The 21355-nt window shown below is 37.8% G+C and overlaps 1 protein-coding gene across 1 annotated transcript in view; it reads right to left on the reverse strand.

The window, feature by feature from the left end:
- Positions 1–1927: 1927 nt before the first annotated feature.
- The window catches only part of PEX7 (peroxisomal biogenesis factor 7), an 83324-nt gene continuing 63896 nt past the window's right edge, over positions 1928–21355 (reverse strand). Inside the window, exon 10 of the mRNA XM_026504883.4 lies at positions 1928–2421. Within this exon, the coding sequence (XP_026360668.2) occupies positions 2353–2421 (69 nt within the window). The 3' untranslated portion in view covers positions 1928–2352. The remainder of the gene's footprint in view (positions 2422–21355) is intronic.

Here is a 21355-nt window from a genome sequence, read left to right on the forward strand (position 1 = left end):
GCAATAACATACAGAAATCATCTCACACTGTGCCCAGATCACAGAAGAAGTTGGAGAGGCAGGCAGGATGAAAGCTAAGAGCTCACTGGACAAGAGACACATGCTGTCCAGAGGCTGCTTGGCTTGTCAACTACCAAGAATTTGAAAATCTTGGGAATTCTCTTCAGGGAGAGAATCCAGCACCTTGCCTTCTAGTTTTTCAATCCTAGCTCCAGGGAACCCACTGGATAAACATTCACCCACACTCTTTTATATTGAGGCACTCCAAGAACCTAAGTATTAGGGAGTTAGTGTTCCAGACCTCTGTCCCAACCTCAAAATCGAGGGGGGGAAATCAAGAGAGATGTTAGTTTCTAAATCACAAGTATGTGTTTCAAAAGATACATGATAGATTATTTTAATAAAATCTCTCGCATTCTCAAAGGAAAAGAAGTAATTTCATTTCATTGTAAATGTGAGCTGGTGAGGTCTTTTTAAAGGTCTATGATAAATCCAGCTGATAGAGAGACCCCCACTGTGAACCTGCTTTTACTGAACTGTGCTGGGTGTGATGTCTCTGGTTCTGGAGGGAACCGAGAAACAGCTCCATGAGCCTTATTATAGAGACAGCCCTAAGGATGTGTCTGACCGCCTGATCCTGACATTATACTCATGTTAAGAAAGCAGTGCCCTCTTTATGGGGCCTTCCCAAAACAATTTGTACTGATTGGTCTAAGAACTAAAAAAAGTTGTGCTGTTCCCTGAGTACATTCATTCATGTAACAAATATTTCGTGAGCACCTTCTATGCACCAGGTACGGTACGAGGGCCATGCCTGGGACTAGGACAAAGTCCTTGCCGCTAGCTCTTGGGCACTTAATTGTGTACTCAACCAGGCATTTATGCCACCAGGAGCAACTAGGACTTTGAGGCATAGATATTCAAGCCCCACTCACGGCTTCAATTTATGCTCCTTTTGTTCTATTACGTGGACTTGTTCTTGTATGTTGTAAGCTGTCAATTTTTTTTTCTGGGACAAGTAAACAAATATGTAATATAAATATATAAATTAGACAATATACATATATTTTAATTTTTGTTGTTACTACAAATATATTTTGCTCTTTAAAATTCTCAAAAACTTGTTAAAAATTTAATGACAATTTTTGCCATTTATATTTTATTTTAATAGTATATAAAAAATATAAATGTTATGCAAAGTTGTTTGTTTTGCCAATTTTTCCCTTTTCCCTTTTTTTTTTTTTTTTTACAGGTCATCTGCACTTAGAGATTTTTCAAGGAGATTTAGGAAGGTACTGACTGAGGAGGGTTTATGGCATGACAGGGCTAGTTTCAAGGGTAACTGCTTGAAATTTAGTAGGACCTAAGAAACTTTTTGTAAGTGACCAGTTTTGTTTGTTTTTTTAATTGATAGCAGAGAAGTAGAAAGAGAGAAATATAGAGTCAAGATTATGACATCTTAAAAGATTTGAATAGATGTAAAAAACATGTAAGCTTTTAACTCAGAGCATTCCATGTTCTTAAACATGCCACGAGTCCTTGAGACCACCTCATTCAGTCTGTGTGTCAAGAACATAGGAGGTGCTCAATAAATACTGCTGAATAAATCAAATCTCTATTAGAGCCCTGTTACTGAACCACAGATACCTCTATACTATATATAGTATGTATTCATATATATATACTGTATTAGAAAAAGCAAACTTGGGGCGCCTGGGTGGCACAGCGGTTGGGCGTCTGCCTTGGGCTCAGGGCGTGATCCCGGCGTTGTGGGATCGAGCTCCACATCGGGCTCTTCCGCTATGAGCCTGCTTCTTCCTCTCCCACTCCCCCTGCTTGTGTTCCCTCTCTCGCTGGCTGTCTCTATCTCTGTCAAATAAATTTAAAAAAAAAAAAAAAGAAAGAAAAAGAAAAAGCAAACTTGCTAGGATGTCATAACTTCATAAGTAATCAAGAGATGCAGTTTATTTTAATTTTTACCAATAGCAGTGATTATATTTTACATCAAAAATGAAAAATTAAAAATGAAATATATCACTATCAATATAATCTACAGATCTCCCATATTTGAATCCATTTTACAATACAGAGATTACATTTCAAGAGACACTACAAGAGGTACCATAACATCAATTATTCCTTGGGATTTTAAGAAATATGGCTTATGTACCCGGCTTAAATAGTGAGCCAAAGTCTTTATCAGCTGCCTCAAAATGATTCCAGGGTAAATTTTTAAAATTTGAAATCTGAATAGCACATAAAAGCATAATATCTATGTTATCGATAGTTCATTTATTTCCTGTTAAGAAGCTCTCAGCCAGTCTTCTTTGCTTCTGACTGGGGGAGTACATCTCAAGCAGGCATAGTAAGGCAAACAGGATCATATATCTTTATTGTTTCGTCCCAAGCACAATCAGCCACCTAGAAAATAAAAAGGAAGTAAGAAGAAACGTAATCTACAAACATTCCAGACTGGCAGCAAAAGCTCAAGTAATTGAGAGTGGAAGCAGATCACCCACTGGTAAACATTATTTTAAATAGGAAGAAGGTCTAACTTCCCTCTTTCGGATACACTCTGGGGATTGTTTCCAATTGATGGAAATGCCTGTAAGGATTTCCTGCCTCCCCACGACTTCACCTCAGCCCCACCTCACCCCAAGACTACATCATCCCCTATATGTCCCAAGATACATGTTGAAAAAACCCACTCCTAAACTAGGAGCCAACACACCATGCTAGGTATTGTGGGGACAGAACGGAGATAGAGTACAGCTCTTGCCTTCACAGAGGGCAGGAATGGCTCATGCAAGACCTGCGGCGGGAAGTGCTCTAAGAGAAACTCTCAGAGGAGGGACTATCTGAATCCAGGTGGGGTGGTGTCAGAAGACTTCACAAATGCTGCGGCATTCCCCGGCCCTCTTTAGGGGCAGACATGGGCGACAAAGACATTCAAGTCTAAAAAGTCATACAAACATGAGGGGAGGAAAGTCCATGGTGCTCAGGAACTGGGTGTTAAAAGGTTTGTGGGTATAGCAATGTCTCAGAGTGTAAGATTAATATATAAAATTAATTGTGGGGCGCCCGGGTGGCTCGATCAGTTAGATCTGCCTTTGGCTCAGGTCATGATCCCAGAGTCTTGGAATCAAGTCCCTCATCAGGCTCCTGGCTCAGCAGGGAGCCTGATTCTGCCTCTTCCACTCCCCCTGCTTGTGCTCTCTTCCCCCACCCCCCGTCAAATAAATGAATAAAATCTTTAAGAAAAAAAAATTAAAAATAAAATCAATTGTATCAAATAACAAAGCACTTAGTAACCCATTCAATAAAAGACGTGCAAAACAGCCACACTGAAAACAAAAACGCTGCCGAGAGAAACTGAAGAGGCCTAAATAAATGAGGAAATACGTCCAGGGGTTCAATATTGTTCTGAATTTAATTCTCCCCCAAATAATTTATAAAGAATTCATGATCCCAGCAGGCTTTTTAATGAAAATGGACAAGGCGACTTTTAAAGTTTATGTGGAAATGCAGAGGACCTAGAATAGCTGAAAAAAATCTTGAAAAAGAACAGCAAAAGTGTGTACTGATACTATCTAACTCAAGACTTACCATAAGATTATAGTAATCAAAACAGTGTAATATTGGCATAAGGATACACAAGTAGATCAAGGAACGGCACAGAGCTCTGGAATAGACCCAACACTTGGACAATAACTTTCCCTCCAACGTACCAGAACAATTCAACAGGGAAGGGAAGTCTTTACAACTAATGGTGCTAGAAATGGATATCCATGTGGAAAAAAAAAATGAACCTCAGCCCCAACTTCACACCATAAACAAAAACTAATTTCAGGCGGATGGGCCATGAGCCTAAATATAAAAGCTAAAAGTATAAAGCTTTGAGAAGAAAACATAGAATATATTCTTAATCTAAAGATTAGTAAAGATGTTTTAGACAGGACACAGAATGCAATAGCCACAAAAATTTGTTAGGTGCAATTGAAAATAAAACTTTTGCTCATCAAAAGACACCATTAAGAAAATAAATACATAATACATAGAGTGGGAGAAAATGCTCCCAAAACGAATGCATCTGACAATGTGTATCCAGAATATATATAAAGAACTACTATAACTCAATAATGAAAAGACAACCCAATTAAAAATGGGCAAAATACTTTACTAACAGACAAAAAAAGATATATGACTAATAAGCAGATGAAAAATAAAATGTTCAACATCATTAGGCATCAGGGAAATGCAAATAAAAACCACATTGCGATACCACCACAGACTCATAAGAACGGCTAAAATCAAAGGCAGACAATATCAAATGTCACCAGGGATGCAGTGCAGCTATAACTTCCACACACTTGCTGCTACAACCACTTTGGGAAACTTGGCTGTTTCTTATGAAGTTAAGCATATACCTATCTTTAAACTCAGTAATTCCACTTCTAGAGGTTTATCCTAGACAAATGAAAACGGCATTATGAAACAATGTATAGCACGAATGTTCACAGCAATGAAATTCACAATAGCACAGAACCGAAAACAACTAAAATATCCCTTGACAAAAGAAGATAACAAATTGTAGCAAATTCCTACAATGGAGTGCTGCTGAGCAACCCAACAGACAACCCAATAAATCTCACAGACATTAAGTTGTGTGAAAGAAGCCAAAAACAAGAGTAATTTACAGGACATTCCATCATATATGTTCTAAAACAGGCAAAACTTAAAAAATAGGGCACTGTTTTGTTTTTTCAGCTGGAGGTAGAGGTGAGGATAGGGGGAGACTAGAAAGAGAAGAGCATTTTGGAGGAAGATGCAAATGTTCTATATTGTGATAGGATGTAGATTACACAGTGCACCTGTCTGTCAAAACATAGATCTAAGACTTGTACATTTGGACGAATGCAACTGATACCTAAATATAGTAAGAATAATAATGACAATAATAATAATAACTGAACACGGGTAAGACACGAGTAGAAGAATAAATAAAACAAGAATGTTGATAATTGTTGAAGCTGGGGAAGGCAAAGGAGTTCATTATCCTATCTCGTTAACTTTTTATGTGTGAAATTTTCCACAATTAAAAAAACCCCCAAAAATGTAGACAGTGACATGAAGGATGAAGTGGCATGAGAGAGATTTTGGCTAAAGGTATTTGCACTCTATTTCCCACCCTTTAATGGTTACAAAGGCTCCAAGTTTCATAAAGGAACTCACAGTCTTAGTGGACAGTCAAATTACCTGGCTGTCACGAGTACAAGAACCACTCAGATTGATCTGAACATATTAACTCCTTATCACTCACTAACAGTATTTCAGATCACGATCCCAGCTACAGAGAGCAGTAGAGACATAAGCATAAACACCAGACTCTTCAAGATCTGGTTGCCACCTACTTTGTTTCTTATTGCACCGGGCCCACACACTCAATCCCAGCCTCTTGTTCCTGCCTCCATGCTCTTGTCCTTTTACTCATCCCCTCCCCTGAGTGACCTCTCTTCTCTCTCCCTTCCCCTCTCTCCATCGCCTTGTTCTGCCTGGAGAGGATACCTCTCTTTTGAAGAATCGGGTTAAGCATCACTCCCTCTATGAAGTCATTCACAGCACCTATGCTATTTGGCTGTACTTATTTATTGACATGTGCGTCTCTGGCTCTTTGAGGGCATAGACCATGTCTTGCTATAACATAGTGATGACTCAATGAATGTATTTTGCAGATAAAGACTGCAGAGAATAAAGTTTTCTCATGTTCATACGGAAGTAGCAGGGCTGGAACCAGAACCGAAATCTGTTGAGTCTGCCCACCAGAAATAAGTGCCTCGTAAAAGGAAAACTGACATCATTATCTGCCTAATCCTGCAGTTATCAGTTTTTATATCATGGGACACAGAGATCTTTACATTAATTTACCCCTGTCTCATCTATGTGTATTTTTTCAAGTGCTAAACCTTTCCATACGTTGTTTACTCAGGACTTATTTACTCAGAACTTAAATGCCTAACAAATATCAAGGCCAATGAATCAGCAAATGTTCATAAATCTATTAATTAATTGGTAAAATCAAAAAGACCTCAAACTGTGATGATATATAATTATGAATAGCTGATTCAAATGAAAGCAAATAATATTTCTCCATTAACTAATTAACTAAACTCCAGCTAGAGCCACAAGTTTAAAAAAGCTTGTAATAGGGGCGCCTGGGTGGCTCAGTCATTAAGCGTCTGCCGTTGGCTCAGTCATTAAGCGTCTGCCGTTGGCCCGGCGTTCTGGGATCGAGCCCCACGTCGGGCTTCTCTGCTGAGAGCCTGCTTCTTCCTCTCCCGCTCCCCCTGCTTGTGTTCCCTCTCTTGCTGGCTGTCTCTCTCTCTGTCAAATAAATAAGTAAAATATTTTTTAAAAAGTTTGTAATAAAAAATAATAATAAGGTAAGAAGAAAAGCGCTTTACTAAACTAACAAAGAGGTGCCTGACTCCCGAGGTAGGCACAGTGGACTTCCTGGTAAGGAAAGATGGCGGTGTGGTCCCTGGTGGTAGTGGGCAGGGTCCTCACGGATGGTCATCACCACCTCATGGCCTCTGGAGGCTCTGCTTCCCGCTTAATTCTGTCACTGAGAGTAAACACAAGGCTCTCTCTTAATGGCCCCTACTACTCATCTGAGGCCAGGCTTAAAGACATTAAAAAAAAAAAAAAAAGACTTCAAAATAAGCATTAACAAAAAGACTGAAAGATAAGTAAAGCAAATGGCATGAAAATAAACAATCTGCTTTACAGGATGAGACTGACTCATTCTTTAGCTGGTCAAACAAAGTGAGGAATCTTCCCTAGCTCCTCTCATACTTCTTCACGACAAAAGCCATCTTTCCGTCCCATCTCCAGGAATATACTCCTGGCTACGGAGACTCCTTCAAGGCCAGACTCGGGATGGAGAACGAGAAGAGATAATAGGGTGTCTCCTTTCTCATCTACTAAAGATCCTCTTTCTCAGTTTCAGTCTCCCATACAGGGACTCACTTCTTTGCCCATGACCTTGCTGTCAGGAAAAACTGAAAGACTGCAATCAGCAAAAAGACTGCTGGGTGTTGTTTCAGTGAAATGCTGGCATTGTCCTAGGGCCCCACAGGGTGACCTCATTCTGTAGGGGTCTATGCCTTTCATTGTCTTTGACTGGATTATTTTACAACATTGAAAGTTATGGAAAACTGATAGTAATCAAATGATTCTCATTCATTAAAGTTGCAAATGAATGTTGTCCTGTGGAGACGCAACTGATGCCTCCCCTTTTCCCTCAGAAATAATTCCAAACATTACATTTTCTTGCCCTGTGGATATTGACCAGTTCTGCACCTATTAGGTAAATTCATTTCAGCCTTTAGTGCTTGCCTGTTTATGTCTGTTCTTTGGTTCCTCTGAGCTGGTTGTAAAATCTTTCAGGGGTTACATAAATCTTTGATACACGTTCATGATACGTTTGTGTGAGAGTCATGGTCCCTATTTTGAAAATTATCCTTTAACATGGCCACATACAGGATACAGCTTATTTGTCTCAACAGGGAAATCATTATTTCTGTGGAATACAATAACCCTTGCTTCCTCATAGGAGATGACATAGTAACAGAAAAGCCATTTCATTAAAAGAACAAACATGAAATGGAGGGAATTGGGCAGATAATTATACTAGGAAAAAAGCTAAGAATAATTGCTAAAATTGGGCATGAAATTGAGCTCTATACCTCCTGGCAGCAAAGGTAAAAAAAAAGCAAACAATAAAGTAAGAAATGCAAATATCAGGATCAGTTTACCAGTTCATCAGACGAGATCAAGTTTTTCCTAGCACTTGCCTGGCTATAAGAGAAATACATACTATGCTTCCATTATAAAAGTCATTCAGCATCAAAAGAGTGGTTTTACAAGAGATACAAAGTCATTCTTCATATGGCTGTTTTTAAAATAAACATCTCAACCCTCAAATAAGCCAAAAGTATACTATTCAACTGTAGTGTCCTGAAAGCATTTCTATAGGGTAGTGGTTCTCGGGAGTTAGTGTGCATTAGAATCACCTGGAGGACGTGTGAAAACACAGAAGACGGTTCTCCATCCTCAAAGTACTTGTTCTCAAAGTGTGGTCCTGGGATCAGCTTCATTGATATCACCTAGGGCTGACGCACAGCCTAGGATCTTCAAATCAAGTCCACAGAGGGATTCAGAGAGTCTATAGATGCAACACTTTGTGTGGATACACATTTGTGGGGGAAGGGGAGAGAGACTCAATCATTTTCTTCAGCTTCTCAACCCCTGACCCCAAAGGTTAATTCCAAGCATTCCCCAGCTGAGCATCATAACCACCTAGGGAACATTCTAAAATGCAGCCAGAATTGAGAACCTCTGATACAGAACCTCTGATGTAGATCAATTGTCTTAACTGGCCTTTGTCATGTGCACAAACCCGGAGTTCTTTGGTAGTACCTATGTGCAGGAATTTTTTACTGTTGATCAAACATTAAAAAATGAATGAATGAATGAATGAATGAACGAACGAAACCAAAATTTAGCAGGATTCAAATATTCTTGAGGGATAATTCTCTTCCTTTCTTGAGAAAGAAGAGGTTCATTTGCAACTAATAAAATGGAAAACATCTTGTGCCATATTTTCACATTAATTTGAAATCGAAGTTTCAAATCTAGTAGGCTGATATGTGGTAGGAAGATAGTGAATTGGGAGGAGGACTAAGGAGAAAAAAACATGACTGAACAATCTTTAAAGAACAACACTAGCTCCACCTGAGCACTCCTACCCCCAAAGTTCATGTAGCTTCCCGATCCTGTTCTACATGAGGCAGTATCCAGAACTTCTACTTAAAACACATAAGACAATTTTATTAATCACGTAAGCTATGGTTAAAACCAATAGGTTGATTTATTTTTTTATTTGATATTTCCACCCTGCTGAGTTCTAAATAGGCTTAAGTGGTTTATAGATTAATGCACAGGGCCAAATAAAATAAATACAGATTCAAGGGAAAAATGTCTGTTCTAAAGGGAACAAATGGAACAAAAGCTTTCAGGCATCAGAGCTGAGCACATTACAACACTTGCAGAATAAATTAGGCTTGTGCTTTATGGTAACTAGGGAGAAAATGAGAGCATGCTGGGTAATACGGTTTCTGTTCTCTAACCACATGCACATATGGATGTAAACATTTTTGTATAATTAAACCTGAATATGATTTTCAGCAATTATATATCTCGGTCAAATCTGTATTCCTATGTTTTGTATAGTAAACCTTTAGTAAATACTGTTTGAATGAATGAATGAATGAATGAGTGAGTGAGTGATTCCCATGTATGAGCAGTGGTTTTCCTCCTCCACAGATTTTCTGGAGTAGAGCCTCACCCATGGTAAGGAGCACCTAGCCTGGTGTGAGGTCAGAGATCTAGGTGAAGGCAACAAGTTGTACAGGAATGGGGAATATATGGGATTTTTGAGCGTCATGAATGTTATTTAAAGAGATTTCACAGGGAGCCTTCTTTTATTTCCCAAGAGCTCTTAGTCTGGTATTCCTCCACAATACAAAGCTATCTAAAACATAATTCATATATATACATACACATTTATATTCATCCATTTATTTAACAAATATTTATTGAGCATGTCCTCTGTCAGAAGCATGCTGAGGACACTACAGTTAACAAGATGGTCCTGGTCTCTGACCCACAGATCTGGAGTCCGGCAAAGAGATGGATAAACAGACACCTAAAATGCAGAGAAATCTGGACTATGATAGAAGAGTTACAGGGTGCAGGAGAAGAGCTGCAGGAGAAGGAACGGTCACTATAACGAGATGTGAGGAAAGTGGATACATTCAGGAAGAAACATCGTCCAGGCTGTGGCTTACAGGAGAAGGACGCCTCGGCCAGACAGCATGTGGTGTTGCTATTGTTTGTGGGGTGGGGACACAACGGAGAGAAGGCAAGTGTTCTAGGCAGTGGAATAAATAAGAATAAATGAAGACCTAAAAGTTCTAGCTTTAAAACAACTAAACTGCATTGTAACTCCTCACATGAAACTCTTAATCTTTGGAGACAGGCTTTTTTCTGACTCGTGTCTGACTCCCGTCTAGGGTTTCTCCAGGGCTGACTGCCAAGGCCTATCTTGTTTGACCCTCTCCCCCGACGGTGAGTGTGCATGCGGAGACCACAGGGTAGAAGCCTCCAGGATCTACCTCTTCTGCGCAAGGATATGCGCGTGGAAAATTTATTCCTTACCCTGCAAGCCTCCACTGTAGTACCTGTCATCCCTATGCTCTCTGAATTTCCTTTAATCTCATATCAAAATGCAAATCTTTTCATTAAAACTCAGAATTAAAGTAACCAACATTATAGGAAAAATGGTTTGTCAAAATGTTATATTTCTTTACTTAATGTAACACTTGAAGACAGAATCTTCTTCATTATTTTTAAAATCTTCTATGTTCTAGGTAGTGAACAATAACCAATAGGATAAAACTCCATATAAGTTCAATTTTTAGTTATTTTATTTCCACTTTTAATAGCAAAACAAATATTCCTAAGTTTTAAGAAAAAGCACACTAATTAGAAATACGAATTTCTCGCCATGTCAATTCTTTAAAGCATATAATGAAGGCTTCTTGAAAAACAGAATAGAAATTTCATATCACTCTCAATTTTGTGGACAATTGCTTTTGCCCTTGAGAAACTTGCTCAATTTACTGTAATTATCTGTGTGACACATGGCCTTTTTAGTAAAAATGAACAAGAGGAACGGGCAGAAGGATGAAGAGAGAATGAAAGAAATCCCTAATAGTCAACTCTAAATTTGGAAAAAGCAGCCCAGTTATTATGTTGCAGTGTATTAAATTATGGGCTAAAGAAAGAACAGGTTTGGGGCGCCTGGTTGGCTCAATCAGTTAAGCATCTGCCTTCAGCTCAGGTCATGATCCCGGAGTCCTGGGATTGAGCCCTACATCGGGCTTCCCACTTAGCGGGGAGTCTGCTTCTCCCTCTGCCCTTCACTCTGCTCATGCACACTCGCTCTCTGTCTCAAATAAATAAAATCTTAAAAAAAATTAAACCAGTAATTAAGAAAAAAAGAACAGGTTTTACTCATTCAACCAACTTACAGGAGGAAGTGACTACAGAGAAGAACATGGGTTATTATGTTAATGATTATGGAGTTTAGGTAAAAGTAAGGAAAGAGAGGACTGATATACTAAAAAAAATCCTTTTCATTCATTCATTCACTCATTTATTCAATATTTATTTAGTACATATCTATCAGGTAATTAGCATTAATCTATGTATCTCCTGACACAGAGCTGATGCTCAAATATTTACTGAAAAAAAAAAAAAAGGAGAGAAGGAAGAGAAGAACTTGTACTGGACTCTGAAAGGCAGAAATCTTTCGTGCAGGCAGAAATGGGGAAGAGTGGGGGAAACAGGGGCAAACACATGGAGATGACAAATAACAAAATTACATGGGATGGTGGGAAATAAGATTAGAAAGCAATGCAGATTATAGTGAATCTTAGAAGCAACATTAAAAATTGAGACTTGGGGCACCTGAGTGGCTCAGTCAGTTAAGCATCTGACTCTTGATTTTGGCTCAGGTTGTGATCTTGGGGTCCTGGGATTGAGTCCCACCTCGGGCTCCCTGCTCAGTGGGAAGTCTGCTAGGGATTCTCTCCCTCTCACTCTGCCCCTCCTGCTTGTTCTCTCTCTCTCTCAAATAAATTAATCTTTAAAAAGTCCCTTATTAAAGATACATAATTTCTTTATCTAGAATCCTGCATATCAAAAACTATCTTTCCTCTGCATATTACACACAAATGCACACACATGCACACACAGTTGCTGCCACGCAAATGTAATTTTTCCCATTTTATTTTCTAACTTGATTACTGACATCTACATGATATTCATTTTTGCACATTTATTTTTACTGATCTTATTGAACTCATAATTTTTAATAGGTTTAAAGTTGATGTTCTGGAATATAACACTGACAATCATATGGAGTTGATATGAATACCTTTGTCAATATTTCTACCTTTTAAAGATATTTATATCCCATTTTGTTTTTTTCTATTACTAATTGGCTACACCTTTTGGAACCATGTTGACTATTATAGTGAAGATGGTAATTCTCATCTTGTTTCGACCTTCAATGAAGCCACTGATATATTTCAGGTCAAGGACTAACAAAATCAGATTTGTATTATGGAAAGCTCTCCCCAGGAGCAGCGCTGAGAATTGGTGGAATGATGCAAAGAGCTTGGAGACCAGTTAGGAGATTACCGCAGCAACCATGGCAGAGATACAATAAATTACCTAAGGCAGTGGAGCTCGAAGGGAATGGTCCAGATTTCAGAAATATAGGTGAGGAGCAATTTATAAACTTGCGACCCACTTAAATTTAGGGAGACAAGAAAACTAGAATGACTTCTCAGGTCTGGTCCATCATGCAATCAATTGTACAGTTAGGAATATCAGAGGAAAGGTAAGACATCTATTGCAACCACACAGTAAATGCAACTGGATAAATGGGGCATGCATTACTAGCATATAATTAAATGAATTGGACATTAAAGGATGTCTACTTTTTAAGGATGGTAAGGAAGAACCTGGAGATGAAGACATTTGGCAAAGTGGTAAAGAAGATGAGGTTAGTACAGTTAGCATTAAAGCAATAGGATGAGAAGATTTGTTCTTTAAACAAATCTAAATCATATAGCTAAAGAAGAAGGAAGTCTGGGAAAAATGCTAACTTGGTTTTCACGGGTTTCCTGGCAACCTTTTTGGGCTTAACTTCAATTGAATGATGAAAGGGAGACAGATACAAGGGCATAAAAAGAGAATGCTGATTTTGAGAGAGTAAAAGCAACAGGTAAACCTACTAATTCTTGATGTCTAATAATGGAAGAAAAGCCAATTTTACTGGTATGAAAATAGGACAGTGAGGTCAAGTGAGTTTTGAAAATAGAGAACAGAACTGACTGAAGATCTAAAAGCACAGTGTACATCGAGGAAGCAAAGACCTGTATGGAGAAGCCAGTGAGAAAATCAGGAATCCACTGGAAAGGGGAGAAACAGAGATCGAACATAAAATATTGTGAGGTGACAGAGCTGGAAGAAGATATTCATTCTTATCTATTTTTACAATTAAGTAGCAAGTAAGGTCACGTGTCCAGAGTGTTAATGATACTGTGGGAGGCTGAGAAAAGATGTTATGGAGAATGGGCTAGAAAATCAAAATGACTTCAAATGTAAGTAGAGTAGGACCAAGAGCCCAGATGAAATTTTTGTGAAAAAATAATTTGTAGTGTGCTAAGTCAGCATTTTTGCTTGGTTTCTCAGAAGCAATGACAATGAGTGAGAAAGTGGGTGATTCAGGATTGGGAGCCGAGGCAGCAGAGACAAAGATGTCAGTCATTCTGGAAGCTCTCACTGCAAGGGTTGTCCATGAAGCACAGTAGGTGGTAGACAAAGGTTAACACATCCACCTTAGGGATGCACCAAGGTCCTACCAAGCTGGGCCGAGGAATGTTTTACAGCTAGGGGAAAACAGGCCCTTGTTATATAATTTTCAGCTAGAAATCACACAATTCTGAAAGCATCGAAGAGGAAACACACTGGATGCTTCTGGCACATGTTCTTTTCAACTCCTAAGCTAGTCTGTGACAGATGCAAAAATTATCACTTCAGATAAAAGGTGGTACAGATTTAGTTATCTTAACTACCAATAATGCTGGTCTTCTTTTAAAACTGAATTTTCCAACTTCATACTGAGAATCACAAAATATGTTTATCCACTATCAACTTGTAAAGCTGGTATCTGAGATTGTGGGAACAGAGATCTCAATAAAAATATGAGCTGAAAAAAATTTTTTTATTTTTTATTTTATTATTATTTTTTAAAGATTTTATTTATTTATTTATTTATTTGACAGAAAGAGACAGCCAGTGAGAGAGGGAACACAAGCAGGGGGAGTAGGAGAGGAAGAAGCAGGCTCCCAGCAGAGGAGCCTGATGTGGGGCTCGATCCCATAACGCTGGGATCACGCCCTGAGCCGAAGGCAGACGCTTAACGACTGAGCCACCCAGGCGCCCCTGAGCTGAATTTTTAAATGACACCTAATTTTTAAAAATTTCTTTACAAATTTATTTTTTTTAATTGAGATTAACTAACACATAACATTACATTAGTTTTAGGTATACAACATAATGCTTCAAAATATGTGACCTTTTTGGGCTTAACCTCAGTTGAATGAATTGAATTGAATTGCTTATTATTATTTTTTACTAAAATGTCAACAAAGTCAAAGACACTTTTAAAAACACATCTATGGAACTAGTTTAAATCAGAGCCAAATCTAAGCATCTTCCACTGAAACAAAATAAAAATATACGAAATTTCTTTTGCCCTTTTTTAAAAAAATCGTTATAAAGTGCATACATGTTCCTATCATGGATAGTCTAGGATATTCGCTCATTAAAGATTATATTTACCAAGAATTTTAGGAGTCCCAGAAGATGGATTTATATATGTAATATAACCACAACTATGAAAAACATGCATACATATGGGGAACGACTGGAAGAGTAGTTACTTTTGGGAAGGATGGGGGGCAAGATGTGGAAGGAAGCAGAAGAGAACTTTCTGGGATTCTGGTAGGGTTATATATATTAACCTGAATGCTGGTTACTCAGGTGCAGTCATTTCTTGATAACTTATTAAGCTGTTCACTTAAAATATGTGCATTTTCCAACAAGGATGTTATACTTCAAATAAAAATGTCTAAAAAGAAAGACTGAAAACAAACATATTAATATGGTATAACAGAGATTCTTTCTAAAGCGGCAGGACCATGGGTAATCTTTTCTCTTCTGACTGTAATTTCCCAATTTCATTATGAGAAAAAAGATTAACTTTATTAAACATATAGAGATTCTATTTCGGAATGAATAAAGTCTACTTTAAAAGAGATTAAAAAGAGAAATAACTGTCTCCCAAAAGGCATGTGTAACAATATGTAAACCTATATTCAGATTATAAATACTAAACTAAATATCAATGAGTATTCAAAGGAGCAGAGTTGATACTACGGAGCACAAAGTCAGGAATTCTAAAAATATATTAATACAGAAAATCCCAATTATACAAATGGGTATATTACAGGTCCAGAATCATACGCCTAAAAACAGAAAAAGGGTATCCAATTTAGAAATAATAAGGATAAGAGAAAAAAGAGAAAATGCCAGGGCTGTACAAATCATGATCAGAGGGAAAAAATCAAAGAAAAATTTTCTGAACTGAAAGGTAACTTTAGCCTGGTTAACAAGAGAGGGGATAGAGCATTTCTCAGCAATTATCCTCAAAGAATGACCCTAGATACTTATTTGTCAAGTTTTTAACTTTTAAAGACAAGATCTTACGTTCGCCAAGAAGAAAGGAGGTATAATATAAGAATGCTTTTGGACCTCATTTTTCAGATCTCCAAGAAAGAAGAAGCTAAAAAGAAAGAGGAATTATAAGTATAAGAACTCAGATAAATCTCTTTTAAGACAGAGAATATATTAAGACACAAAGACCTAAAGTAATGTCAGCAAAGTCCAACAGCTGTTAAGATCACAAGAGACAACAAGTTTTTGAAAACAGATGGAAAGGTACTTTCTCAAAGGTGAGAGGAAGATACTTCCTAAGAGAATAAAATATGAACAAAGAGAATAAAATATGAACAAAACATATGCATTAATATGCAGTCAGTAAACTTAACCACATATTGTGAGAATAAAGGATAAATATGTCAAAAATAACGTAAACTACCAACTCTACCAACAAAAGGTTAATGTGATAGATATTAAATGGTTACAAATTCTTTGTAGCTACTCCCATCAAGAAGTGGAGTCTATTTTTCTTACTCTTTGAATCTGAGCTGGCCTCATGACTTGCTTTGCAACAGATGGACTGCTGTGTGAACTTCTAAGTCTAGTCCTGGAGATGCCTGGCAGCTTTTACTCTTGCCCTGTTGGAAACCTACAACGGCTAAGTAAAGAAGCCTGGGCTCATCTGGAGACACAGCACTCAGGACGACAACCAGCAATGCACCTTAAACATGTGTGTGAGGCCTTCTTAGACCACCCAGCTCTAGTTAAGTTACCCAATGACTGGAGTCACATGAAGGACCCCAAGTGAGAACAACAGAACTGCTTGGCTGAGCCCAGCCCAAATTGCTGACTCACAGAATTGTAAGCAATGAAAAACTGATGTTTAAGCCATTAAGTTGTGGGAGAGCTTGTTAGCAATAGATAACTGAGATAAAATAAGTGAGAGAAAAATAGGGACATACATCAAGAACTTGATCTCCTGTATCTCCCTACAAGGGAGTTTAATGCTACTTGGCAAAAACATAAATTAATACTATAAACAATACAAATGTTTGTGTTAAAATGTATTCATGCTAGATATGTAAAGAAAAATAGTGGTTGAGGTCATCATCTTAGTTTGATAAAAAGAAGAAGAGGGGCACCTGGGTGGTTCAGTCAGTTAACCGTCTGTCTTTACCTCAGGTCATGATCCCTGGATCCTGGGATGGAGCCCCATATCAGGCTCCCTGCTCAGCCAGGGGGTGGGGGTGGGGGTCTGCTTCTCCCTTGCCCTCTGCCCCTACTCCCTGTGTTCGCTTGCTCTCTCTCAAATAAAGAAAAATCTTAAAAAAAAAAAAAAAGGAAAAAAGAAGAAGAAATTTTTAAAGATAAATTTTAGGGAGAAGAAAAGACAAACTCGTCACTGAAAATATTATACAGAAAGTAACAAGATCCTAGATCTTGGGAGTTAGAAAAGCTTCTTCTTCGAATCCCAAATCCAATAGGTTACAAAGTCAGGAAGGCTGGACCAAGTGCATTTCTCAAAGTCTCTCACATATCTACCATATTTAATCTGTCTTTTAATTTAGATGTTTAGACCATTTACATTTTTCCTTTCCTTTCCCTTTCCCTTTCATTTCTTTCCTTTTCTTTCTTTCTTTCTTTCTCTTCTCTCTTTTCTTTAGCAAGCTCTATACCCAACATGGGGCTTGAATTCATGACCCTAAGACCAAGAGTTGCATGCTATATCAACTGAGCCAGCCAGACACTCCTAGACCATTTATATTTAATATAATTGTTGAAATAGTTTGATTCAAAGACTTCCACATATAAGATCGTGTCCTTGGCAAAGAGAGATTAACTTTACTTCTTTTTTTCCAATTTAGATGCCTTTCTTTTTCTTGACTGACTGCTCTAAAACTTCCAATACTATGTTTAATAGAAATGGTGAAAGCAAGCACCTTGTCTTATTCCTGATCTTAGAGGAAAAGCTTTCAGTTTTTCACCACTGGGTATGATGTTGGCTGTAGGTTTGTTCTATACAAGTTTTATTATGTTGAGGTAGTTATTTTTTATAACTATCTTCATGATTGGCTTAATAGTTATAGCTCTTTTTCTAAAACTTCTTAGATGTTAACATAGGGTTTACAATAAACATCTTGAATCTATCACAATCTACTTCCAAATACTATATCACTTCACATATAGTAATAACTTCATAACAGTGTACTTTCAATTCTTCCCTCATTTCATTATTGTCATTTATTTTACTTTTGCATATACTATGAACTCTATAATATACTATATGCAAATATATTGCATACAATACTATTTTTGCTTTAGGCAAAAATTTTCAGAGTGATAAAATTTAAAAATGTCTTGTATATTTACTTCATTTTTGCCATTTCCAGTTATTTTATATTTTTCTTCTTTCTTTCCTTCCCTCCCCTTCTTTCTCCTTCCTTCCTACCTCCTTCCCTTTCTCCCTTCCTCCCTCTGTCTGCCTCTTTCTTTTCATTTTGGTCTGGGTATATTTCTTCTGACATTTCTTGTCAGATATGCTCTCAGCTTTTGTCTGTCTGAAGTTTCCTTATTTCCTCTTTTTTTTTTTTGAATGATTTAATTTATTTATTTGAAAGAAAGAGAGCAGAGCCTGTGAGAGAGCACAAGCAGTGGGGCGGCAGAGAAAGAGGGAGAAGCAGACTCCCTGCTGAGCAGGGAGCCTGGCACAGGGTTCGACCCCAGGATCGTGACCAGAGCCAAAGGCAGATGCTTAATCAACTAAGCCATGAAGGACCCCCCTCTATTTCCTCTTTATATTCTTCACTTCGTACTTTAAAAAGACATTCCTCTGTCTGGTGGCTTGCATAGTTTCTGATAAGGAGTCTTCTGTAATTCTTATCTAGATGCTTCTGGGTATAATGTTTCTTTCTTTTGTCTGCTTTTAATATTTTCTCTTTACTTCTGGTTTTTAGCTGTTTGAATATGGGTATGCCTTGATGTGTTGTCTTGTTTGTTTAAATCCTGTTTAGGGTTCCCTAGGATTCTCAAACCTGTGATTTGACTTTCATTATTTTGGAAAAATCTCTTTAAAATATTTCATCTTCCCTATTTGCTCTTTTCTTCTTCAGGACTCCGATTACATATATGTAAGAACACCTGATATTATCCCACAGATGCTAGATGCTCTGTTCTCTTTTATTTCCCTCATTCTTGTTTTCCTCTATTGTTTCAGCTTGGTAGTTTCTAGTGACTGATCTCTCAATTCACTGATGAGTCTTCTGATGGGCATATTGAAGAACTGCATCTCTGATACTGTACTTTCAAAAAATTACTATTTTTTGACTCTTTCTTATATTTTTATTTCTCAGCTGAAATCCCTCATCTGTTCACACCTATTGTCCACCTTTTCCACTAGATACCATTTGTAGAGCAGCTGGGTCTTCTGCCTATGCTCTACCAAAAGTAAAACAGTGCTGGTGTCCCATCTCTCCTTGGAAGGAGGCCTCTGTCTTCCTTAGATTTGCGGCTACTTGTTTGCCCTGCTACCTCAGCTTTCCGATGAGTTCACAGAAAGTCTGATTTTGTAGTTTATCTGACTTTCTCTTATTTTTACAGTGGAAGTAATGCTTTTTCATCTTTTCACATCTTAGGGAAAATTAGAATGTCCATTCCTTTTTTTAAAAAACATCTTCACTGAGATGTAATTTAAATACCATAAAATTCACCCATTTTAAGTGTACAATTCAATGATTTTTAGGATCTTTACAGGGCTGTTCCACTATCACCCTACTCCAGTTTTAGAACATTTCTATCACTCCCAAAAGATCCGTCTGTAAACAATCCCCATCTTCATCCCCTACCCCAGATAACCACTAATCTCCTTTCTATCTCTATAGACTTGCCTTTTGTGGACATTTTATATAAATGAAATTATATATTATACAATCTTCGTGTCTAGTTTCTTAGCATAATGCTGTGGAAATTCATCCACGTTGTAGCATGTATCAAACTGTTCCCTCTTATTCCTGAATAGTATTCCACTGTATTGAGATATAACATTTTGTTTATCCATTCAGCAGCTGATTGACAGTAGGATTGCTCTCACTTTCTGGCTATGAACGTTCACGTACAAGTCTTAGTGGAGAGCTATATTTTCACTTCTTTTGGTTAGATATCCAAGAGTGTAAGTGCTGAGATGTATGGTAAATTTACATTTAACTTTTTAAGAAACTGTCAAACTTTTCCAAAGTGACTGCAACATTTTACATGTCACCAGCAGTACATGGGAATGTCCCCATTCTTGAACCACTTTCTTCCTTGAACTTCAAAGATGCTATACTTTTGTAGTTAGTCTTTCACCTCACCGACCATTCCTTCTCAATCCACTTGGCCGGATTCTCTCCTTTCAGACTCCTAGAGATTCTTCTGGGCCTCTTCTTCATTTATATACTCTCTAGATAATTTTAATCTGCCCCGAGACTTTTAAAATCATTTGCATGCCAAAAACTCCTGAATTTGTTTCTGTTGCCCCAAACTCTTCCCTGAGGTGGATAAGCCTAAATCTGTTTACCTAGTGTCTCCATTTGAATGTCTAACAGGAGACCTCTCCAACATAACCCTTGATTGTTCCCTATCCCAAATCATCTCCTCTTCCCCATCTCAGTAAATTAAACCATTGCCCACCTTGGTGTCTAGGTCCAAATCTTAGGAGTAATCATTGATTTTTCTGTTTCTCTCACAGTCTATTTCTAGCCCATCAGCAAACCCTACTCACTATCTCTGAAGTAAACCATGTGAAATTTCCAGTAATTTTCTACGGCTCAATCTAATATATTATGAATATAATATAGCTCTTAGATTTTAAGTCACCATTATCTTTTTTTTTAAGATTTTATTTATTTATTTGAGAGAGAGAGAGAAAGAGCACAAGTAGGGGAAGTGGCAGAGGGAGAAGGAGAAGCAGGCTCCCCACTGAGCAGGGGCCCCGTGGTCTTGATCCCAAGACCCTGGGATCGTGACCTGAGCCAAAGGCAGACACTTAACTGACTGAGCCACACAGGTGTCCCTTAAGTCACCATTATCTTTGGCCTGCATTACTTCAAGAGACTCTAAGCTGCCCTCCCAGCTTACAATCTTGCCTGTCCTCTATTCTGCCACACACACAGAATGATTTTTTTTTTTTCAAGTAGGCTCCATGTCTAGCATGGAGCCCAACGTAGGGCTTGAACTCACAACACTGAGATCAAGACCTGACCTGAGATCACGAGTTGGATGCTTAACCAACTGAGTCATCCAGGTGCCTCCAGATTGATCTTTTAAAAGCACAAATCACTGGACAGCCACATGTAAAACAATGAAACTGGATCACTATCTTATCCTATATATAAAAATTAACTCAACATGGATTAAAGACTTGAATGTAAGATTTGAAACCATAACACTCCAAGAAGAAAACATAGGTAGTAAGCTCCTTGACATGTGTCCTGGAAACAAGTTTTTGGATCTGACTCCAAAAGCAATGACAAGGGGAATTACGTCAAACTAAAAAGCTTCTGTACATTAAAGGAAATAATCAACAAAATGAAAAGGCTGAATGGGAGAAAATATTTGCAAATCATAGATAAGGGGCTAATATCCAAAATATATAATGAATTCATACAACTCAAAAGCAAAAACACACACAATCCAATTAAAAAATAGGCAGAAGCTCTGAACAGACATTTTTCCGAAGAAGAAATACAGACGGCTAACGTGAAAAATACTCAACATTACTAATCACCAGGGAAATGCAAATCAAAACCACAATTAGATATCACCCCACACCTGTTAGAATGGCAATCATCAAAAAGACAAGAAATAATAAGTGTTGGCAATTACGTGGAGAAAAGGGAACTCTAATAAACTATTGGTGGGAACGTACATTGGTGTAGCTGCTATAGAAAACAGTATGGAAGTT

The sequence above is a fragment of the Ursus arctos genome, unplaced genomic scaffold (genome assembly GCF_023065955.2).
Source record: "Ursus arctos isolate Adak ecotype North America unplaced genomic scaffold, UrsArc2.0 scaffold_13, whole genome shotgun sequence".
NCBI classification, from domain to species: Eukaryota; Metazoa; Chordata; class Mammalia; order Carnivora; family Ursidae; genus Ursus; species Ursus arctos.